Genomic DNA, 17,490 nt, shown 5'->3' on the forward strand with positions numbered 1-17,490 from the left:
ACGCGTCGCGTGTTTTGATTATCTTTCGAACTTTACGAATTTTCTTACGTCATAGCAAGTTTGTGTCAAGTTAGTTCTACGTCAAAAAACAAGCAATAGTCTAACAAATCCCCTACACATTTCAACTGTGAAACTCGAAAATTTTGAACCTGGTTTTTAGATGTCAAAAAAGTCGTAAAATTCCTAAATGTCAAAACAATATGGGGCAATATTTTAAAAAATACTGGTAAGAATTTGGTTTTCAAAAAATGCGAAATCAACCAAAAAAATCTTGAAGTTACCGTGTGAGTCTTGGTTACTAACCATTATGTTGATTTCACACGATATAATTATATTTCACAAACGTTCTCCCACAGTATAAGATTAGCTTAGTAGGTAAATTGCCCATACAACCTTGCAATGGCATTGTGTAGGAATGTCATTACCCCACATATCTAAATCAACTCCGATAGCATTAATCTCTAACCGGCACTGATTTCGGTGCGGCGACGCTAATTACTTGTCCGCGTCAGCACAGAGTTTCATTGCGGCAAATCGATTTTAACGCCGGTTTCATCAGTGTCTGGATGTGTGTCCGGTTGCTGCATGTCCGTGGAACAGCAACCGTGCATGGCAAGAATTATGAAGAAAAGATAGCCGTCTGACTGGCTGATGCCACTTGCCACCACGGCGCACCAACGAAACAAAACCACTGCTCGGAAAATCGATACTAATTACAGTCTCACTTCCTTCTTCTTCGCCAGGCAAAACCAAAATCCAGTGCAGCAAATGCCAGAAAAAATGTTCCGGCGAGGTGTTGCGTGTTACGGACCGATATTTCCACAAGACCTGCTTCCAGTGCACCAAGTGCAACAAATCGCTGGCGACCGGCGGCTTTTTCTCAAAGGATGGCGCTTACTACTGTACGCTAGATTATCAGAAACTGTATGGCACAAAGTGTGCCGCCTGCGGTCAGTACGTCGAGGGTGAGGTAGTGTCCACCATGGGTAACACGTATCACCAGAAGTGTTTCACGTGCAGCAAGTGCAAACAACCGTTCCAGTCGGGCAGCAAGGTAAATCATACACAGACAGACATGTTTTTCCTTTAGTACATCTATGAAGTGCACGTCAATACCGGCAGACATGCGATACTTAATGCATTTCTTTTCGTTCACTTGTCCATCCCCTTTAAAACAAAACGATTTTTCAAAAGGTTACCAACACCGGCAAGGAAGTGCTCTGCGAGTGTTGTGTCAATGGTCCAGCGTCGGTCGCAGCAACGGCCGTGGCAGCCGCCCCACGTTCCACATCGGCTACTACCTCACCAAAAAGACAAATCGAACAGAAGCAGGAACAGCAAACGATTAAGGAAATCATCTCAAGCCCCAGCAGGGCTTCCACGCTGCACCACCATCAGGAAGCGGTACGGAAACAGCAGAATAGCAAGGATCTCGATCCAAACGAGTGCGCCGGATGCTCACAACAGCTGAAGGAAGGCCAAGCTTTGATTGCACTAGACCGACAGTGGCACATTTGGTGCTTCAAGTGAGTATACCAATCATGGATAACAACTTTTGTACATTAACTGATGAATTTATTAATTTTTAGGTGCAACGCCTGTGGTGTCACTCTGAACGGTGAATATATGGGCAAAGATGGGGTTCCGTACTGCGAGAAAGATTTCCAAAAATCGTTCGGAGTCAAGTGTGCCTACTGTAATCGATACATTAGCGGAAAGGTGCTGCAGGCCGGCGATAACCATCACTTCCATCCGACGTGCGCCCGCTGCACCAAGTGTGGCGATCCGTTTGGCGATGGCGAGGAAATGTATCTACAGGGAGGTGCAATATGGCACCCCCGGTGTGGCCCTGGGCCGTCTTCGGAGTCCGGCATCCTGAACGGGGTCGAGACCAACGGTTTCACGACGGAGACCGAATTCGATCGGACCAGTACAAGTGCAATGAGTGAAATTCAGGTACTACTGGCGCGCGCGGGTGGGCTCTTGTGCAGGAAAGAAGCATTCAGATTGCGCTAGTTTTGATTTAATGTGAAGCTTCTTATTTACATTTACCATAACGAGGTTGTTAATGACGTGGGCGTACTTCGCGGCTGCTTGGGGTGTCGTTAGGAGCAGGTATGAAGACACGAATTCAATTTTTTCTGAATGAAGAGAATTACAATAGACTACAAAATTCACACAACAAAACCCCCTATTATTATCAAACTTCAAGCAGCCCCGATGCGCGCCTCGTTCGTATGTAGTTTTCTTATCGTTAAGTTGATTCATCTAATTCCCGCGACGCAGCATGTTTCAGTAATTTGTGCACTGGGTTTTGTTTATTTTTAAACTTATTTTACAGTTTTCGTTACGTTCACAAACACCAAGTTTGAGTGGTTCTGTTTATAGTCCTTACACGCATAGAAAGGTTAGTTTTCTTTCTGCCATTTACGATTATTATTTCTCTTCCTATCCACTTGCTCATCTCCACTTCTTTGTTGTTGATTAAATAATAAAGTGGCTTATGATTTATGCAAGATTTCGCGAACTGCATCCACCCGCTTAGTTTCGGCACTAATCCCCATTCATATTGTTTATTTTCGAAAACCAGTATCACCGCACCACGAGCCCAGGTCTCATTCTAAGAGAGTACAATCGTCAGGGTTACGAAGACATTGCTCGTATCTACACATACAGCTATCTAACGGACGAGCCACATTATCTGAAGAAAACGATCGAGCCATACGATAAGGCTCCAGTATCGCCACATTTTCATCGTCCGCATCAGTACGGCGTTGGTCCACGGTCAAGTTCCGGATCAAGATCTCATTCGCGTAGTCGCAGTGCAATGAAGGTGCTGGTGGATAGCATTCGATCGGAAACGCCTCGTCCCAAGAGCCCTGGTATGAACAACGAGGAACCGATCGAGCTAAGCCACTATCCTGGTGGTAAGAAGCCCCTACCAGGGGAAAAACCAAAGATTGAACGGGATGATTTCCCGGCACCACCATACCCCTATACAGACCCCGAACGACGAAGACGCTACTCGGACACGTACAAGCACATTGAATCAGACGACGAGGTTGACGGTTCCCACGTGAAGAGGAAAGAAAACAAAGAGAATCAGACTGAGAGGTAAGTCGACATGCATTTTGTTCGACTATAGCAATACTAATCGTCTTTTTCTCTAGACGCCTACGAAAAGAAGAGGAAGAACTAAGCAAGCTGAAATCATCCGGAATGGGTAAGGTGATCTTGAAGGATCTTCAAGAGCAGAAAAAGTACGAAACATGGAAACGGGAGAACCTCGATCCACGGAATGCGTCGCGCACCCCGTCGGCATCGAAGGAACCGAGCTACCGACTGCGATACGAGTCTCCAGTCGGGGCTTCGCCATCCCGAAATCTCGACCATCAAAGACCCTACGAAGACGAGTACTTCGATCGATCGACCAGTTACCGCGGTTCCGTGGGTCGCGCTATCGGGAACGCACCCAGCTACAACGGTAAGTCTATCGCCACCAAAGCGCCTCGCAACAGATCATCGATTTTCAGTTGTTCATCGTTTTATTTTTTTTTATCCAATCATACATTCTTCATTGAACGCACCCATAACTCGCCCACAAATAGCCATCCACTCGTACAGGTCACCCCCGAAGCCAGGATACGGATTTAAAACTTCGACGCTACCTCCTTCGTCGCTAAGAAATGGTTACAGCTCTGTAAGTTTCCCTGTTGGTGCCCTCTTCACAGAACCTGCGCTTTTACCCGTTGTTCTTCTTGTTGGTGGTTATGGCTAGTTTATGTGGTGCATCTATCGATAAGCATTAGCAAACTAATTGATTTTACTAACTGATTACTAACATATACTAACGTGCGACTGTTTGTCTTTTTTCAATGTTTTCGTCCAATCGCTAACACCCCGGTGGATATCGATTCTCGCCTAAAATGGCAACGCAAACTGCGTCGCCGCTCTAACCAAAACTAACATCAAAATTATTGACTGCTTGTGCACAGTGGTGAGTTCCTTACGACAAGTACCAAAACCGGGTTACGGCTTGGCCCCTCGTTCGCAAACCTTCAGTTCCGCTACATCTGGTTCCGCTCACGGTGTTCCTGTAAGCTGCTTTTAATTGTAGTATCAATTTGTTTCGGAATGACAACGATTTGTGTTTGATTTTTCTTCTTTTTCTAAATCACATTTTTTGTTTTGGTTTGTTTTGATTTAAGCATTTCTGATGAAATTTGGATTTTAATTGACTATTATAGTATGCATAACATTTTTTTTAACCACCCTCACCGATGCTTTTACGGGCTTATTGCGATAAACGGATACTTTCGCGTGCGGGCCAAGTTTTGGACCTTAGAGGACGAGTTTTACTGTAAAAGTAGCCGTGTGTGTCTTATTCTATGTGATATTTTTTCCGTCTTACTTTCTAAAATTATCTGATCATCTGTTTTTTCCGCATGCCCCTGTGAGTGTACCTGTTTTCAGGACAGATTCAAACCGAAATTAGGATAATTCGAGACAAGTTTTTAAGTTTGTTAATTCTCTAATGAAGCATGCCGGAATAAACTATGCATGATATTTGTACGATGTGGATTATTGTGTTAATTTGCTCTATCAGCATCGAAAACTAATTAAAAATTATGTTTTGGCAGGATTTCTCGTTCGGTGGACTTGGAGATAAAACCCACAGCACGGAGTTCAGTTGTGGCAAGAGTGACAGTAAGTATAAAAAAATTTATCCTTTTAGCTTTGAGATTATTTCGCAGGATATAAATCAGAAACAAGACATCGATAAAGTAGAATTAAGTCAGCGACAACGATAAATAGTAGAATTAAAACGAATACTAACCTAAGCTAAAAAAAGACGAGAACAAAGCAAAGACTCATGTAAAATAAAGGCGAATCAGAAATATAACATACAAAAACCAAAGAAAAAACGATACAAGGACAACACAGACGAAACAAAAATAATCTTTGGACAAGTACAACAAGTTGAATTTCTTACCGCCGCAATCAAGAAATTCCAATTCGATCCAGAAAACGGGTTAACGTTCGACCACTGTTTCTCCAAATACGCAGTCCTCTTCAGACTGAATAATCGAAACCTGGATGACCCGGCGAAAGTGCAGCTTCTGTTACAGAGTCTAGAAGTTTTTAAATTATCTTTTAAGGATAAATTGAAGGTCAGCAAAAAAATCAAAAACGCACAAATAAAGATTATTCTGCCATTGAAGCATATTCGAAGCAGTACATGATACGTGACCGGTAACTTCAACGGTGTTCAAGCCGAACTTAAGCTTGACTGTGGTTCCGACATTTTGGTGGTTTCACAGAAAGCATGGAGTTTAAGGAAAACTACGATAAATTCTACGTAAATGTGGGCAACAACCGGATCTGGACAATCAGCCAGCCTTCACCATCAGCAACGTCAGACGAAACGAGCATTGTTACATCACTTCGATTAAAGATCTCACCGTGTTCAGTCTGGACTGGATGGACGCATTCAACCTTTGGTCGAGGCCGCTTGTTGCACATTGCAATAAGGTGAACCTGGCTCACTCGGTTCCCTGAAGTATTCAAGGAAGGTTTGAGTCGTTGCACCAGAACCAAAGTTAGTATGAACCTAAGACCAGATACGTCCAGTTCCGTTTCACGCCACACAAAAAGTAGAAGTGGAGTTGAAACGACGCCGTAAACTTGAAACAAGAAACCACTTAATGATTTGCGGTCCACTGTGTCCTCCTCAGTGTAAAGGAAATATTCTTCATTGAACTTGATGTCTACTGCAATAACTATTTTGCTCGCCAATTTCTCCCAAAACAGGTTTCCATTTGGAACGTAGCAAATCATTACCATTTCCTGGCCAACCTGTTTTGCTGTGGGGTCCCTCGACTCTTCTAGTAGTTAAATTGTACATTGGAAAAATATTCCGGTCTTGGCTCATGGTAAGACTTTTTCTCTTGTATCTCAGTCATAGCTATTGCTCCAATGTTTCAAGGACTATGAGCTTGAAACTTTGGAACACCTTCGACTTGCGTTTAATAGTATAGATTGCAGCGAAGTGTGTCCAATCGTGAGCGATACAAAATAACGAGATACATACATCCAATGCCGACGATCCGGGTAAATACTTCCCAACGGACGTGTGACCCGTAACTCCGCCTTATCGAACGGTATAGGGCCTTGCTCAAACGAAATCTCAAAAAAACTCATAAATCCATAGAAAACGAGCAGTAGTTTAAATCAAACTGGTGTTCGGAGGGGAATAAGGTCGATGAACCACTATGCAAAATATGATGCGGAAGGCACGCAGTTCGGTTTTGACAAACCAAAAGAATAAATTAACTACCAAGAAAAAATAGGAAGATTTTTGTGTTACGAAGTTTAACTGAGAGAAACGATTATTTTGTTGACCAATTTATTTACATCCAGAATGGCTACATCCAGAAAGGCCAGTGCGTAGTGAAGTTATTCCCGAGATCGAAATAAGACCATTCTTGATCCGTACGTTTACCGATTAACCTGTATGACTACATCTGTTACTAGTCAAAAAACATGATTTTTTATTCTGCTATTAGCCATCGACTAGAATACACGTATTTTGTATAAATTCCTCAACCTTGTTAATTGTTTAATATATAGACCAAGAGAAGTTTCTGCCCTGGTTGAGACCAAAACAAAATAAAGACGGAACAAAAGCAAGACAAAGGCAATATATAGTCGGAACAAAAAAAGATACAATTTAGTAACAGCAGAGGCGCATATCAGAGACAAAAAAATTGCAATTAAAAGTGATATGACAAGCAAAGCAAAGACAAAAAAAATAATAAAAGGGAAAAAGCTAGAGACCTATAACAAACTTTTCACAAAATGGTCAAAATATTATTTTTCTATTTTCAAGAATCCAATCAAAAGTTTTTAGAAAAATTAGAAACCATCCTGCGACAAATTTTCTAATTCAAGTTCTAATTCCAATCACTACCCCAGAACCACTGAGAACATAATTCCATCCGACTTTTTTTCCAGTATCAGTCGACTCAATAACTGAAGGGGATCGGCGAGCTCTCGGCGCGGACATTCCCGCATCCAGTACCTACTCCGGTGCGCTATCCTATCACTATCCACAGCAACCGATTCGTCGTAGCTTGCCAAACATGGCCCACTCGATGCTGGTGCACGAGCCCGCCAAAATCTACCCGTACCATTTGCTGCTGATCACAAACTATCGTTTACCGTCGGATGTTGATCGGTGCAATTTGGAGGTAAGTTTTTAGAGTAGAACCTGTTACAAAAAAGCAACGAATAATCATAATTTTTTCTACCAGCGTCATCTGTCGGACGTGGAGTTTGAGGCAATTCTACAGTGTGCCCGATCCGAATTCTATCGTATGCCCCAGTGGAGACGCAACGAAATCAAGAGACGTGCTCGGCTTTTTTAAAGTAAATACCCTTTCCCTGGTAAGTAAGATATACGCGCCGCCGTGCAGCTGAGAGCAAACCGTTCACTACGCAACGTACTATGTTATTGTTTCTTCAAGAAGAAATTATTATACCTAAACAGAGAATTTGAAACAGAAGAATATTGTAGGTTAGGACTCACTAGCTTACCCAGGAAGTTAACTTCTCCTCCCTTATACTTTTCCTTCATTAAATTGACTATACTACGTGTAATTGTTAGGGAATCCAACCGCGCGAAAGGTGAAGTTACAAATGATTAAATCACTAGATTCAACAACAAGCAGAACTTGTTAATGACAAACAACTAAACTCTAACACGAAATCGCAGTCTCGCTTTCGCTTTAGACGCTATCAAAAGCTGTTGATGAACAAGTAAAGTGGAACAGCAACACAAATATTAAACACTATATTTTAGACCTTAATCGTATTTAATAAAACATAACAGATAGTTGATAGGAAGAGGAACCATACATTGCATTTAGAAAGTTTCTGACGCTGATGTGAATTAGTTTTACCGTCGGTTTGGAGATTATTCATTTATTGATTCGATTTACATATTAGAAAAAATCACATGCCGGGTGCGAGACACAGTCACGTACTCTTTTTCCTAGCTTTTGTTTTGTAAATACATTGGACAGGATCGAAAGGGTCTAAGAAACAGAGAAACACAGAGTTATTCTAAAATCAATACTGGAAATAATAATACTGGAAATAGCCTTGTACTAGCCGGAGAGACAGTAATTTATTGAATTTTAATTCACGTAAGTTTTATTTAAATCCAAACTGCTTCAAGTACAGCAAACATTGACCATTTACGTAACGGAGCGTCGAATTCCTTGCAGAAAAAAGCAGTTCAGTTCAAAATGCTACGTAAATGGTGATGTGATTTTAAAATCCAATCTTGCACAGACACCAACATGTAACAAAACATCAACGGAAGTTAGAGAGAGAAGAAAAATGCTACGAAAAGGCTTAGGCATTAGACCAGAACTATCGCGTCAATGTGTGCATGAATCAAACTGCTTTATGATGTTACCTTGGTAAGAAAATGTACTAAATTCGCAAACCTACTACTGCCATAGTGAGAAATGAATAACATCAGTAGAAATTAAACCATCACGAAAATGTCAGCGGGCATTGCGTTTGCTGCGCTGCATCACAAAGACAAAACCTGTAGCTTTTCCCCGAGCAGAGGTACGTACGAAAACGAAAGAAAAACTCGTTAGCAATAAATGCCGCAGTAATTCAAATCAAAACAGTTTTGTAGTAACGTAACAGCAGATACACGTAACAAAGATATTTTTAGGTAGCTCCAAAAGTGCAGTGCCGCTCTTGAATGATATTTTTGTTTTACTAAGTAATAGCATTAGCCAGTAGAAGTGTTCGCCTATTGCCTAAAACTTGACTTCGAATTCCTCTGTTTTGCCTACCTTCTACGGCATCTAAAAAAAGGACGCGGTTGTCACTCATGACCAAACTCATGCACCTCTGCAATGTTAGACAAAATCATCACGTTCCGTGATTAGCGCAGCTAGACGGCATGCAAGCCACCACCAGCCAGAAAGTGCAAGCATACATAGAAGCTACACATAATTAAGAGCCTCTTTGAGCCTTTTTTGTGTTGAGAATACATAGAGCTATTTATTGAGAAAAAAAATTGGTCTAATTTTGTTACCACAATAGGACGGAAAAGAAACACCAAAAATAGTAACGAATCAAAAACAGTTTGCATGGGAAATATTTTCAGCTTGTATGGTGGAACAGGCAAGAACACGAACGACGGCTCAATATTGAGAATAGCTAATTAGGTTAGCACCTAGCCGTTTCGGAAACCTTAAGCCCTTGTTATGCCTGTCTAATTCAGTGTGTGAATTGGACTATTTTTGAAAATTCTATAATCTTATAGAGACAAATCGCGCGAAATGACCGATGGTCGAATATCGATCATTTTTGATTTGAATGAAACTACTATCAACCCGTATCGATCTGAAAAAGGTACAACACAGAGCACTACTTCACAGTCAGAACCGGAAAATACTGCTTCGCTGCTAGATCCTATGCGTCCACCGATTGTCAGACTAACGGAGCAATCCGCTGCTGGTGACAAACGCTATCTGAAAGCACGGCTGCGTGATCACAAAATTATGGATACGGTACGAACTTTCCTTGCTTTCCTGCATGATCAGGCAATAACGGTATGCATTCGAGGAATCACCAAAATTAGTGCATCGGTGATGCTGGCAGCTGAAGGACTACCAACTGATTTAAACCTGCTACGTGAAATTTTCCTGGACGTACATGAAGAACTGGGAATATCACGCGATGACGCTTTAGCAGACCTGTAGTCTCATCGGACATCGTTATCCAGTGAACGAACACACCGCCTACAACAACTAAGGAAAAGCACCGACAAATTGTACAAACCGAGTTTCCGGAAATAACGACCCCTTTCGATGAGAAAGAAGAAGACTTACAGGTAACACTCACGAACCCTCAAACATCGTCAACCACCATATCCCCAAAAATTTCTTCACCAACACAAAATGCGACTGAAATTTTGGTTTATTGTCAAAATTTCAATCGCATGAAAGGCCCAGCCAAAATGAAACAAATTTACAACAATCTTTTAGGCTCATCCTTTTCAGTCATATTGGCGACTGAAACAAACTGGGATGAAAGTGTCAAAAGTGAAGAAATTTTTGGAAATATGTTTAATGTATTCGGGAATGACAGGAATCTTCAAGAATCCGAAAAGAAGTCAGGCGGAGGAGTCCTCATAGCGGTCTCTGTGAATTTTAATTCAGAAACTGTTGCTGCACCTAAATTCAAAGAATTCGAGCACATTTGGATAAAATCGCACATAGCAGGTGAAACACACGTATTCGCCTCTGTGTACTTTCCTCCACATAACGCTAATAAAATTACGTATGAAAAGTTTTTTAATTGCGCAGAAAAATTTTTATCTGAACTACCTCCAGAAATGAAAGTTCACATCTATGGGGACTTCAATCAAAACACCGCTGACTTCATCTTGGACCCTGAAAACGAAAGCATCCTACTCCCAGTCGTTGGAGATAACATCACTTTGCACTTCATGTTTGACGAAATTGCTAAACTAGGTTTGAACCAGATTAACCATGTAAGAAACCGTGAAAATTGCTATTTGGACCTACTCTTAACGAATATCCATGAAGATTTCTGTGTGACCGAATCAGTTAACCCACTGTGGAAAAACGAAAATTTTCACACAGCAATTGAATATTCTTTATTTCTACATGAATATCAAAGACCCAACGACTGTGAGTATGAGGAAGTCCTTGATTTCAAACTCGCGAACTATGCAAATATTAAAAACAAATTAAACTGTGTCAATTGGCAACAAATTTTTAGTGATGAAGGAAACGTCGAATCATCTGTTAGCGTCTTTTACAAAATTCTGTACAACATCATCTCTCAAGAGATTCCATTGAAGAAAAAACGACGCCACGCTAACACTAAACATCCAGTCTGGTTTAACAAACAAATAAAAAATTTAAAAAACCGCAAACAAAAAGCCCACAAAATTTTAAAAAAACACAATAGCAGTGAAAATCTAGCAATTTACTTGGAAATATGTGATCAACTGAACTTTGCAACCAGTGATGCATTTGAAGAATTCAATGCAAGAACTGAACTAGAAATTAAGTTTTGTCCAAAGAACTTCTTCAATTACGTCAAAACAAAACTAAAATCAGACAATGTTCCATCAATAATGCAACTCGATGAACATGTTGGTGATAACTCGGAGAAAAATTGCAATCTCTTTGCAAAATTTTTCCAGGAAATCTATACCACATTTTCCGAAGAAAATCGCGACCGCGATTATTTTGCATTTTATCCAGAATATCCAAGAAACATTGGTGTCAACCAACTTCAGGTACAGAATGTTTTGCAGGGTCTGAGAAATTTAGACCCTTCAAAGGACCTGGACCTGACGGAATACCCCCAGCACCCATGAAAAATCTTTCGAAGGAACTTACATCTCCTTTGTTCTGGCTGTTCAATATGTCGTTGGAAACTGGAGTCTTCCCAAATATATGGAATAGCTCATTTTTAGTGCCTATTTTCAAATCTGGGCGTAAATCTGACATACGTAATTATCGTGGAATCGCCATTATCTCTTGCATACCTAAACTCTTTGAGGCAATTGTCAATGAAGAGATATGTGCTCAAGTCAAAAATCGAATAACTGACAAACAACACGGCTGATCGTATTGACATACCAATGCTACTTTTTAAACTGCAAAAAAATGGAATTGAATCTGGTCTCCTGAAGTGGCTTGAATCATATTTAACAAACAGGCAACAAATAATAAAATTTAATGGAAAAAAGTCAAATCCCATTCAAGTTACTTCAGGTGTTCCCCAAGGCTCCCACTTAGGACCACTTCTTTTTATTTTGTACGTAAACGACATTTTCTGCACCCTCAAAAATATTAAAGTTCTAATATATGCCGACGACATGAAGCTGTTTTTGGAAATAAAAAATCAAGAAGACATCAATGTATTTCAGAATGAAATCCACACATTTTACATCTGGTGTAAGAAAAGCCTACTTGAATTAAATGTAAAAAAATGCAATGTAATATCCTTTAGCAGAAAACTAACAACGCCCAAAATTGTAATTGCATTAGGGGATCAGAATGTGAATAATCTTAGATTCTAAACTTAATTTCATCGACCACTATAACACTATCATACACAAGGCAAACAACATGTTAGGGTTCAAACGCTTCTGCTACAATTTTCAAGACCCGTACACTATCAAAACTTTGTATATTGCCTATGTGAGGTCAATACTGGAATACTGTAGCATTGTGTGGTCTCCTCGTCCTGGCGTACATGAAGAAAGAATAGAATTAGTACAAAAGCAATTTCTACTATATGCTCTTCGTAAGCTAGGTTGGACCGCACATCGTCTTCCGTCATATGAAGCACGCTGCATGTTGATTGACATTCAAACATTAAAAAAACGGCGAGAGCACGCGATGGCTTCATTTGTAAACGATATCGTTTCGCAGAACGTTGACTCAGCAGTACTACTTTCTAAATTAAACTTTTATGCACCCATTCGACAACTTCGACACCGTAGTTTATTTGCTCTTATCCATCATCGTACGGAATACGCAAAAAATGGACCTATAAATAGTATGATGAATTCTTATAATCAACACTGCGAAGCCATTGACTTAACGATGTCCCGGTATAAACTAAAACAGTATTTCAAGTCCTTGAGGCTGAGGACACAAAATTAATTTGTTTTATGTTCGTGTATAGTTTAGAAATTATTGTAACCAGTCTACATATATGATTGACGAAATAAATAAATAAATATGTTTAGAAACTTTGCACACGTATTTGGCTTAGCAAACTGAGCATTTTTCACAGGTGGAGAGATTTTTTACATTCATGAGTTACATTCTAAAAGGGCGTATGCCTTTTGGCACAGGTTTTATTCGAAGCATTGTAGCCCAGAAACCGTTGGTTGTATAGAAAAACTGTCTGAGAATGAGTTGTACGGAATTGAAAATGCCCCTTAAAAAAAATATACACTGTACGAAAAAAAAATTTTTTTTGACCAAAAAAAATTAAAAATAAACATTAAATTTCAATTTCAAAAAAAAAAAAAGAGTTGAATTTTTTTTTTAAAGAAACTTGACGTTAATACGCAACTTTTTAAAAAAAGTCCAGGATGGAGAAATGAAAAATATTTTTTTTATGGTAGATTAATTTTTTTATAAAAATTCTAATTTGAACATTTTTCAAATTATTTGTATTCTGATGATTTTAAAAGATCAGGGTGGCCAGCGAACCCGGGAAAACCGGGAAAAAGCCGGGAATTCGAAAATGAACCGGGAAACCCGGGAATTTCAATACTAAACCGGGAAATTTGTCATGTTTATTTTGAATATTTTTTTTCATCTACTACATGCTTGGGATCTGTTGTTTTAGTTCAACACGCTATACATTTTCTGCCATTTCACAAACACTGGAAGACTCAAGGAACCATTTAGTTGGTCTCGGGGTAAGATGCTGGAGTAACAAGCCAGTCGTCATAGGTTTGAAAAAGAAGAAACCAGCTCTACAAAACGCGGAAAATCGGAACCAGAGAGTGCAGAAAGTTACAAATATCGCTTTAGTTCAACAGTTTATTTAAACCAGTAATTAATTTACGTAAAGTCTAAAAAGAAGGAAAATTGCTCCAAAGGACGGTTCAAAATAAATTAAAAATTTATGTGAAAACATTCTGAAACATGAATAAGTTGATTCTAAATTATATCTTGATTTTAGCTGAGTGAAGTAATGAAAATTTTGAGAGAATGACATTTTCTGACGTTATTTGTTTCGAAAAGCCCCATGTGTGTACTTTCTTCTAGACATAAGATAATACCAGATAATACCTCGTTTAGGATTTACACAATGGGCCGAGTTGCATTCCTCAGCCATGAAAAGTCGAAATATCAACAGCAAATAGATGTTGGCCGAAGTAGTTAGCCTTTTTTCCAAGTTTTGAAATTAAATAATGATATTAAAAACAAAATTCTCTCACAAATTTATTTTGGCAATAAATAAAAGTGGTTCCAATATATTCATGTGTTTTAAAACCGGGAAAAAACATCAATTTTTAACTGGGAAAATCGGGAAAAACCGGGAATTCGAAATTGGGAATCTGCTGGCCACCCTGAAAGATGCAGAAAGTCATTTTGAATCAAAAAGCTCTTGGTAGTAAACATTTTAAAGGCATCGGTTTTCGAGTTATTTTGAATTTAAGCTCAAGCGATATTAATGTCTGATGGAGCTGCCTCACAATATAAAAATAGAAAAACTTTGCAAGTTCAAAACAAAATATAACGTCGATGCAGTGGCATTTTTTTGCGACTTCTCATGTTAAAGGCCCATTCGATGCAATTGGTTGCATATTAAAACGAATGGCAGAAAATGCAAGTTTAGCTAAAGAACATGAACATCCCATTACAAGCGCAAAAGAATTGTATGATTGGTCTAATCAGCAAAATAATAAAAATTCATCAAAAATGTCATTTAGTTGAGTATCATATCATAATATTTTCAAAAAATCTATAATAATAGCTGCCACACAAAAGTATTACTCTTTTGTTCCGATTTCAGAGAATAAGATACAAACGAAGCTGTTTTCAAAAGATGACGAATCATTTACTTATGATGTATATAAAATATAAGGTGAAGCTAATTCTGTAATGTATCTATGTCATAAAAAAATATGTTCCTAAGATAATATAACTCGAAAATAAATATTTAATTCTCATATATATTTATATCACTTAGAACATTTAACTCTTTTCTTGAGAACCGTTCGCCCAATCGTTTTGTTGTCAAAGAATGAATTGTATATTTTTGATCAAGCATTCCAATAAACGTATGGTTTTCGCTGGAGAACCATGGACAAATTATGAAAAACGTGTATTTTCCTAAATAATTATAATTTTTCGAGCTTAAATTAGAAATAACTCGAAAACCAATGCTTTTAGAATGTTTACTACCAAGAGCTTTTTGATTCAAGAATGACTTTCTGCATCTTTTAAAAAATGTTTGAATTAGAATTTTCATAAAAAAATTAATATACCATAAAAAAATTATTTTCCATTTCTCCATCCTGGACTTTTTTTTTAAAGTTGCGTACTAATGTCAAGTTTCTTTAAAAAAAATAAAACAAAAATTCAACTCTTTTTTTTTTAAATTGAAATTTAATGTTTATATTTAATTTTTTTGTTGGTCAAAAAAAAATTTTTTTTTGTACAGTGTATATTTTTTATGGTGCATTTTTAATTCCCTACAACTCATTCTCAGACAGTTTTTCTATACAACCAACGGTTTCTGGGCTACAATGCTTCGAATAAAACCTATGCCAAAAGGCATACGTCCTTTTAGAATGTAACTCATGGGTGTAAAATATCTCTCCACCTGTGGAAAATGCTCAGTTTGCTAAGCCAAATACGTGTGCAAAGTTTCATTCAAATCAAAAATGGTCGATTAAATTTTCGCGTATTTCCAGGCGATTTGAAATGATTTTGCTCTATAATCTATCGTCATTTATGGAAACTTGCTTCAGTCCCAACATAACTCTGCGTTGTTTCATTGAAATCAACTTTTCAAGCTTCATCACATTGGTACTTATTGCGGGAGTCACGTCACGGAAAAATATATTTTATTCTCACGCTCACTTCACTTTTTGAGACCTGTTTTCGATTCCAGAAACATAAAAATTAGCTCCGTGAAGTAAGATTGACAGTGAAGTGAAAATGAGAATAGGATGGAAGAAATAAGGGAGTTTCCCAGCTCAAAACTTTCTAAATCTGAGAAAGTCTATTTTTTCGAAAAAATTATTACCTGTCCTTTCGTCACCAGTCAAAAAAGTGAAACTTTCACCGCTTTAAAGCGTTACTTCACTGCATCCGATTTAACTTAAATTTTGTTTGAGGACATTTTTCGAGAAAACGGCCTACCGCTAAATGAAATCCGAAGATCAATTGTTTCCCATACGCCTCAGCTCAAAAATTCCCAGAAGTCCCAGAGTTTTTTCTTCCAGAAAAAAATCACAAGGGTTGAATGCAAAGCGACGACCGCAAGGTTGACGTAGAACTTCATAAGGTAGGTTGTTACATTACACATATGTAACCCCCGCCGTAGTCGAGCTTTTCCTGCCTGCTTTAATCAGTCGTGCCGTAAAAAGGTTGTTAATCGATAATTTATCGTAAACGTCGATAACGATACCGTCTGTTATCGTTATCGACGATGACGCTTACGTCTTCAGACATTATCGTCATTGTCAATGACGATAGCTACTGGACGGTATCGAATCAAAAACGTTTGTCTATTACCATCCATTGCAATACCATCTTTTGCTTTATTAGATGTTCAATCATTTACTTATGATGTATATAAAATATAAGGTGAAGCTAATTCTGTAATGTATCTATGTCATAAAAAAATATGTTCCTAAGATAATATAACTCGAAAATAAATATTTAATTCTCATATATATTTATATCACTTAGAACATTTAACTCTTTTCTTGAGAACCGTTCGCCCAATCGTTTTGTTGTCAAAGAATGAATTGTATATTTTTGATCAAGCATTCCAATAAACGTATGGTTTTCGCTGGAGAACCATGGACAAATTATGAAAAACGTGTATTTTCCTAAATAATTATAATTTTTCGAGCTTAAATTAGAAATAACTCGAAAACCAATGCTTTTAGAATGTTTACTACCAAGAGCTTTTTGATTCAAGAATGACTTTCTGCATCTTTTAAAAAATGTTTGAATTAGAATTTTCATAAAAAAATTAATATACCATAAAAAAATTATTTTCCATTTCTCCATCCTGGACTTTTTTTTTAAAGTTGCGTATTAATGTCAAGTTTCTTTAAAAAAAATAAAACAAAAATTCAACTCTTTTTTTTTTAAATTGAAATTTAATGTTTATATTTAATTTTTTTGTTGGTCAAAAAAAAATTTTTTTTTGTACAGTGTATATTTTTTATGGTGCATTTTTAATTCCCTACAACTCATTCTCAGACAGTTTTTCTATACAACCAACGGTTTCTGGGCTACAATGCTTCGAATAAAACCTATGCCAAAAGGCATACGTCCTTTTAGAATGTAACTCATGGGTGTAAAATATCTCTCCACCTGTGGAAAATGCTCAGTTTGCTAAGCCAAATACGTGTGCAAAGTTTCATTCAAATCAAAAATGGTCGATTAAATTTTCGCGTATTTCCAGGCGATTTGAAATGATTTTGCTCTATAATCTATCGTCATTTATGGAAACTTGCTTCAGTCCCAACATAACTCTGCGTTGTTTCATTGAAATCAACTTTTCAAGCTTCATCACATTGGTACTTATTGCGGGAGTCACGTCACGGAAAAATATATTTTATTCTCACGCTCACTTCACTTTTTGAGACCTGTTTTCGATTCCAGAAACATAAAAATTAGCTCCGTGAAGTAAGATTGACAGTGAAGT

General features: G+C 38.1%; 1 protein-coding gene across 4 annotated transcripts in view; it reads left to right on the forward strand.

Annotated features, from left to right (window-relative positions):
• LOC129722680 (actin-binding LIM protein 2) overlaps nt 1-9,097 on the forward strand; it is a 48,356-nt gene extending 39,259 nt beyond the window's left edge. Inside the window, exons 2-11 of one of the 4 annotated variants that reach the window (XM_055676334.1) lie at nt 744-1,054; nt 1,195-1,526; nt 1,590-1,956; nt 2,342-2,407; nt 2,591-3,114; nt 3,171-3,484; nt 3,996-4,096; nt 4,641-4,707; nt 7,015-7,250; nt 7,314-9,097. In XM_055676334.1, the coding sequence (XP_055532309.1) occupies nt 744-1,054; nt 1,195-1,526; nt 1,590-1,956; nt 2,342-2,407; nt 2,591-3,114; nt 3,171-3,484; nt 3,996-4,096; nt 4,641-4,707; nt 7,015-7,250; nt 7,314-7,427 (2,432 nt within the window). In that variant the 3' untranslated portion in view covers nt 7,428-9,097. Of the gene's footprint in view, nt 1-743; nt 1,055-1,194; nt 1,527-1,589; nt 1,957-2,341; nt 2,408-2,590; nt 3,115-3,170; nt 3,485-3,608; nt 3,701-3,995; nt 4,097-4,640; nt 4,708-7,014; nt 7,251-7,313 lie in introns of all 4 variants that reach the window. The other 3 variants (XM_055676335.1, XM_055676336.1, XM_055676337.1) reach the window with 3 other exon arrangements.
• The last annotated feature ends 8,393 nt before the right edge of the window (nt 9,098-17,490 follow it).

This window comes from Wyeomyia smithii, chromosome 2 (assembly GCF_029784165.1).
Source record: "Wyeomyia smithii strain HCP4-BCI-WySm-NY-G18 chromosome 2, ASM2978416v1, whole genome shotgun sequence".
NCBI lineage: Eukaryota > Metazoa > Arthropoda > Insecta > Diptera > Culicidae > Wyeomyia > Wyeomyia smithii.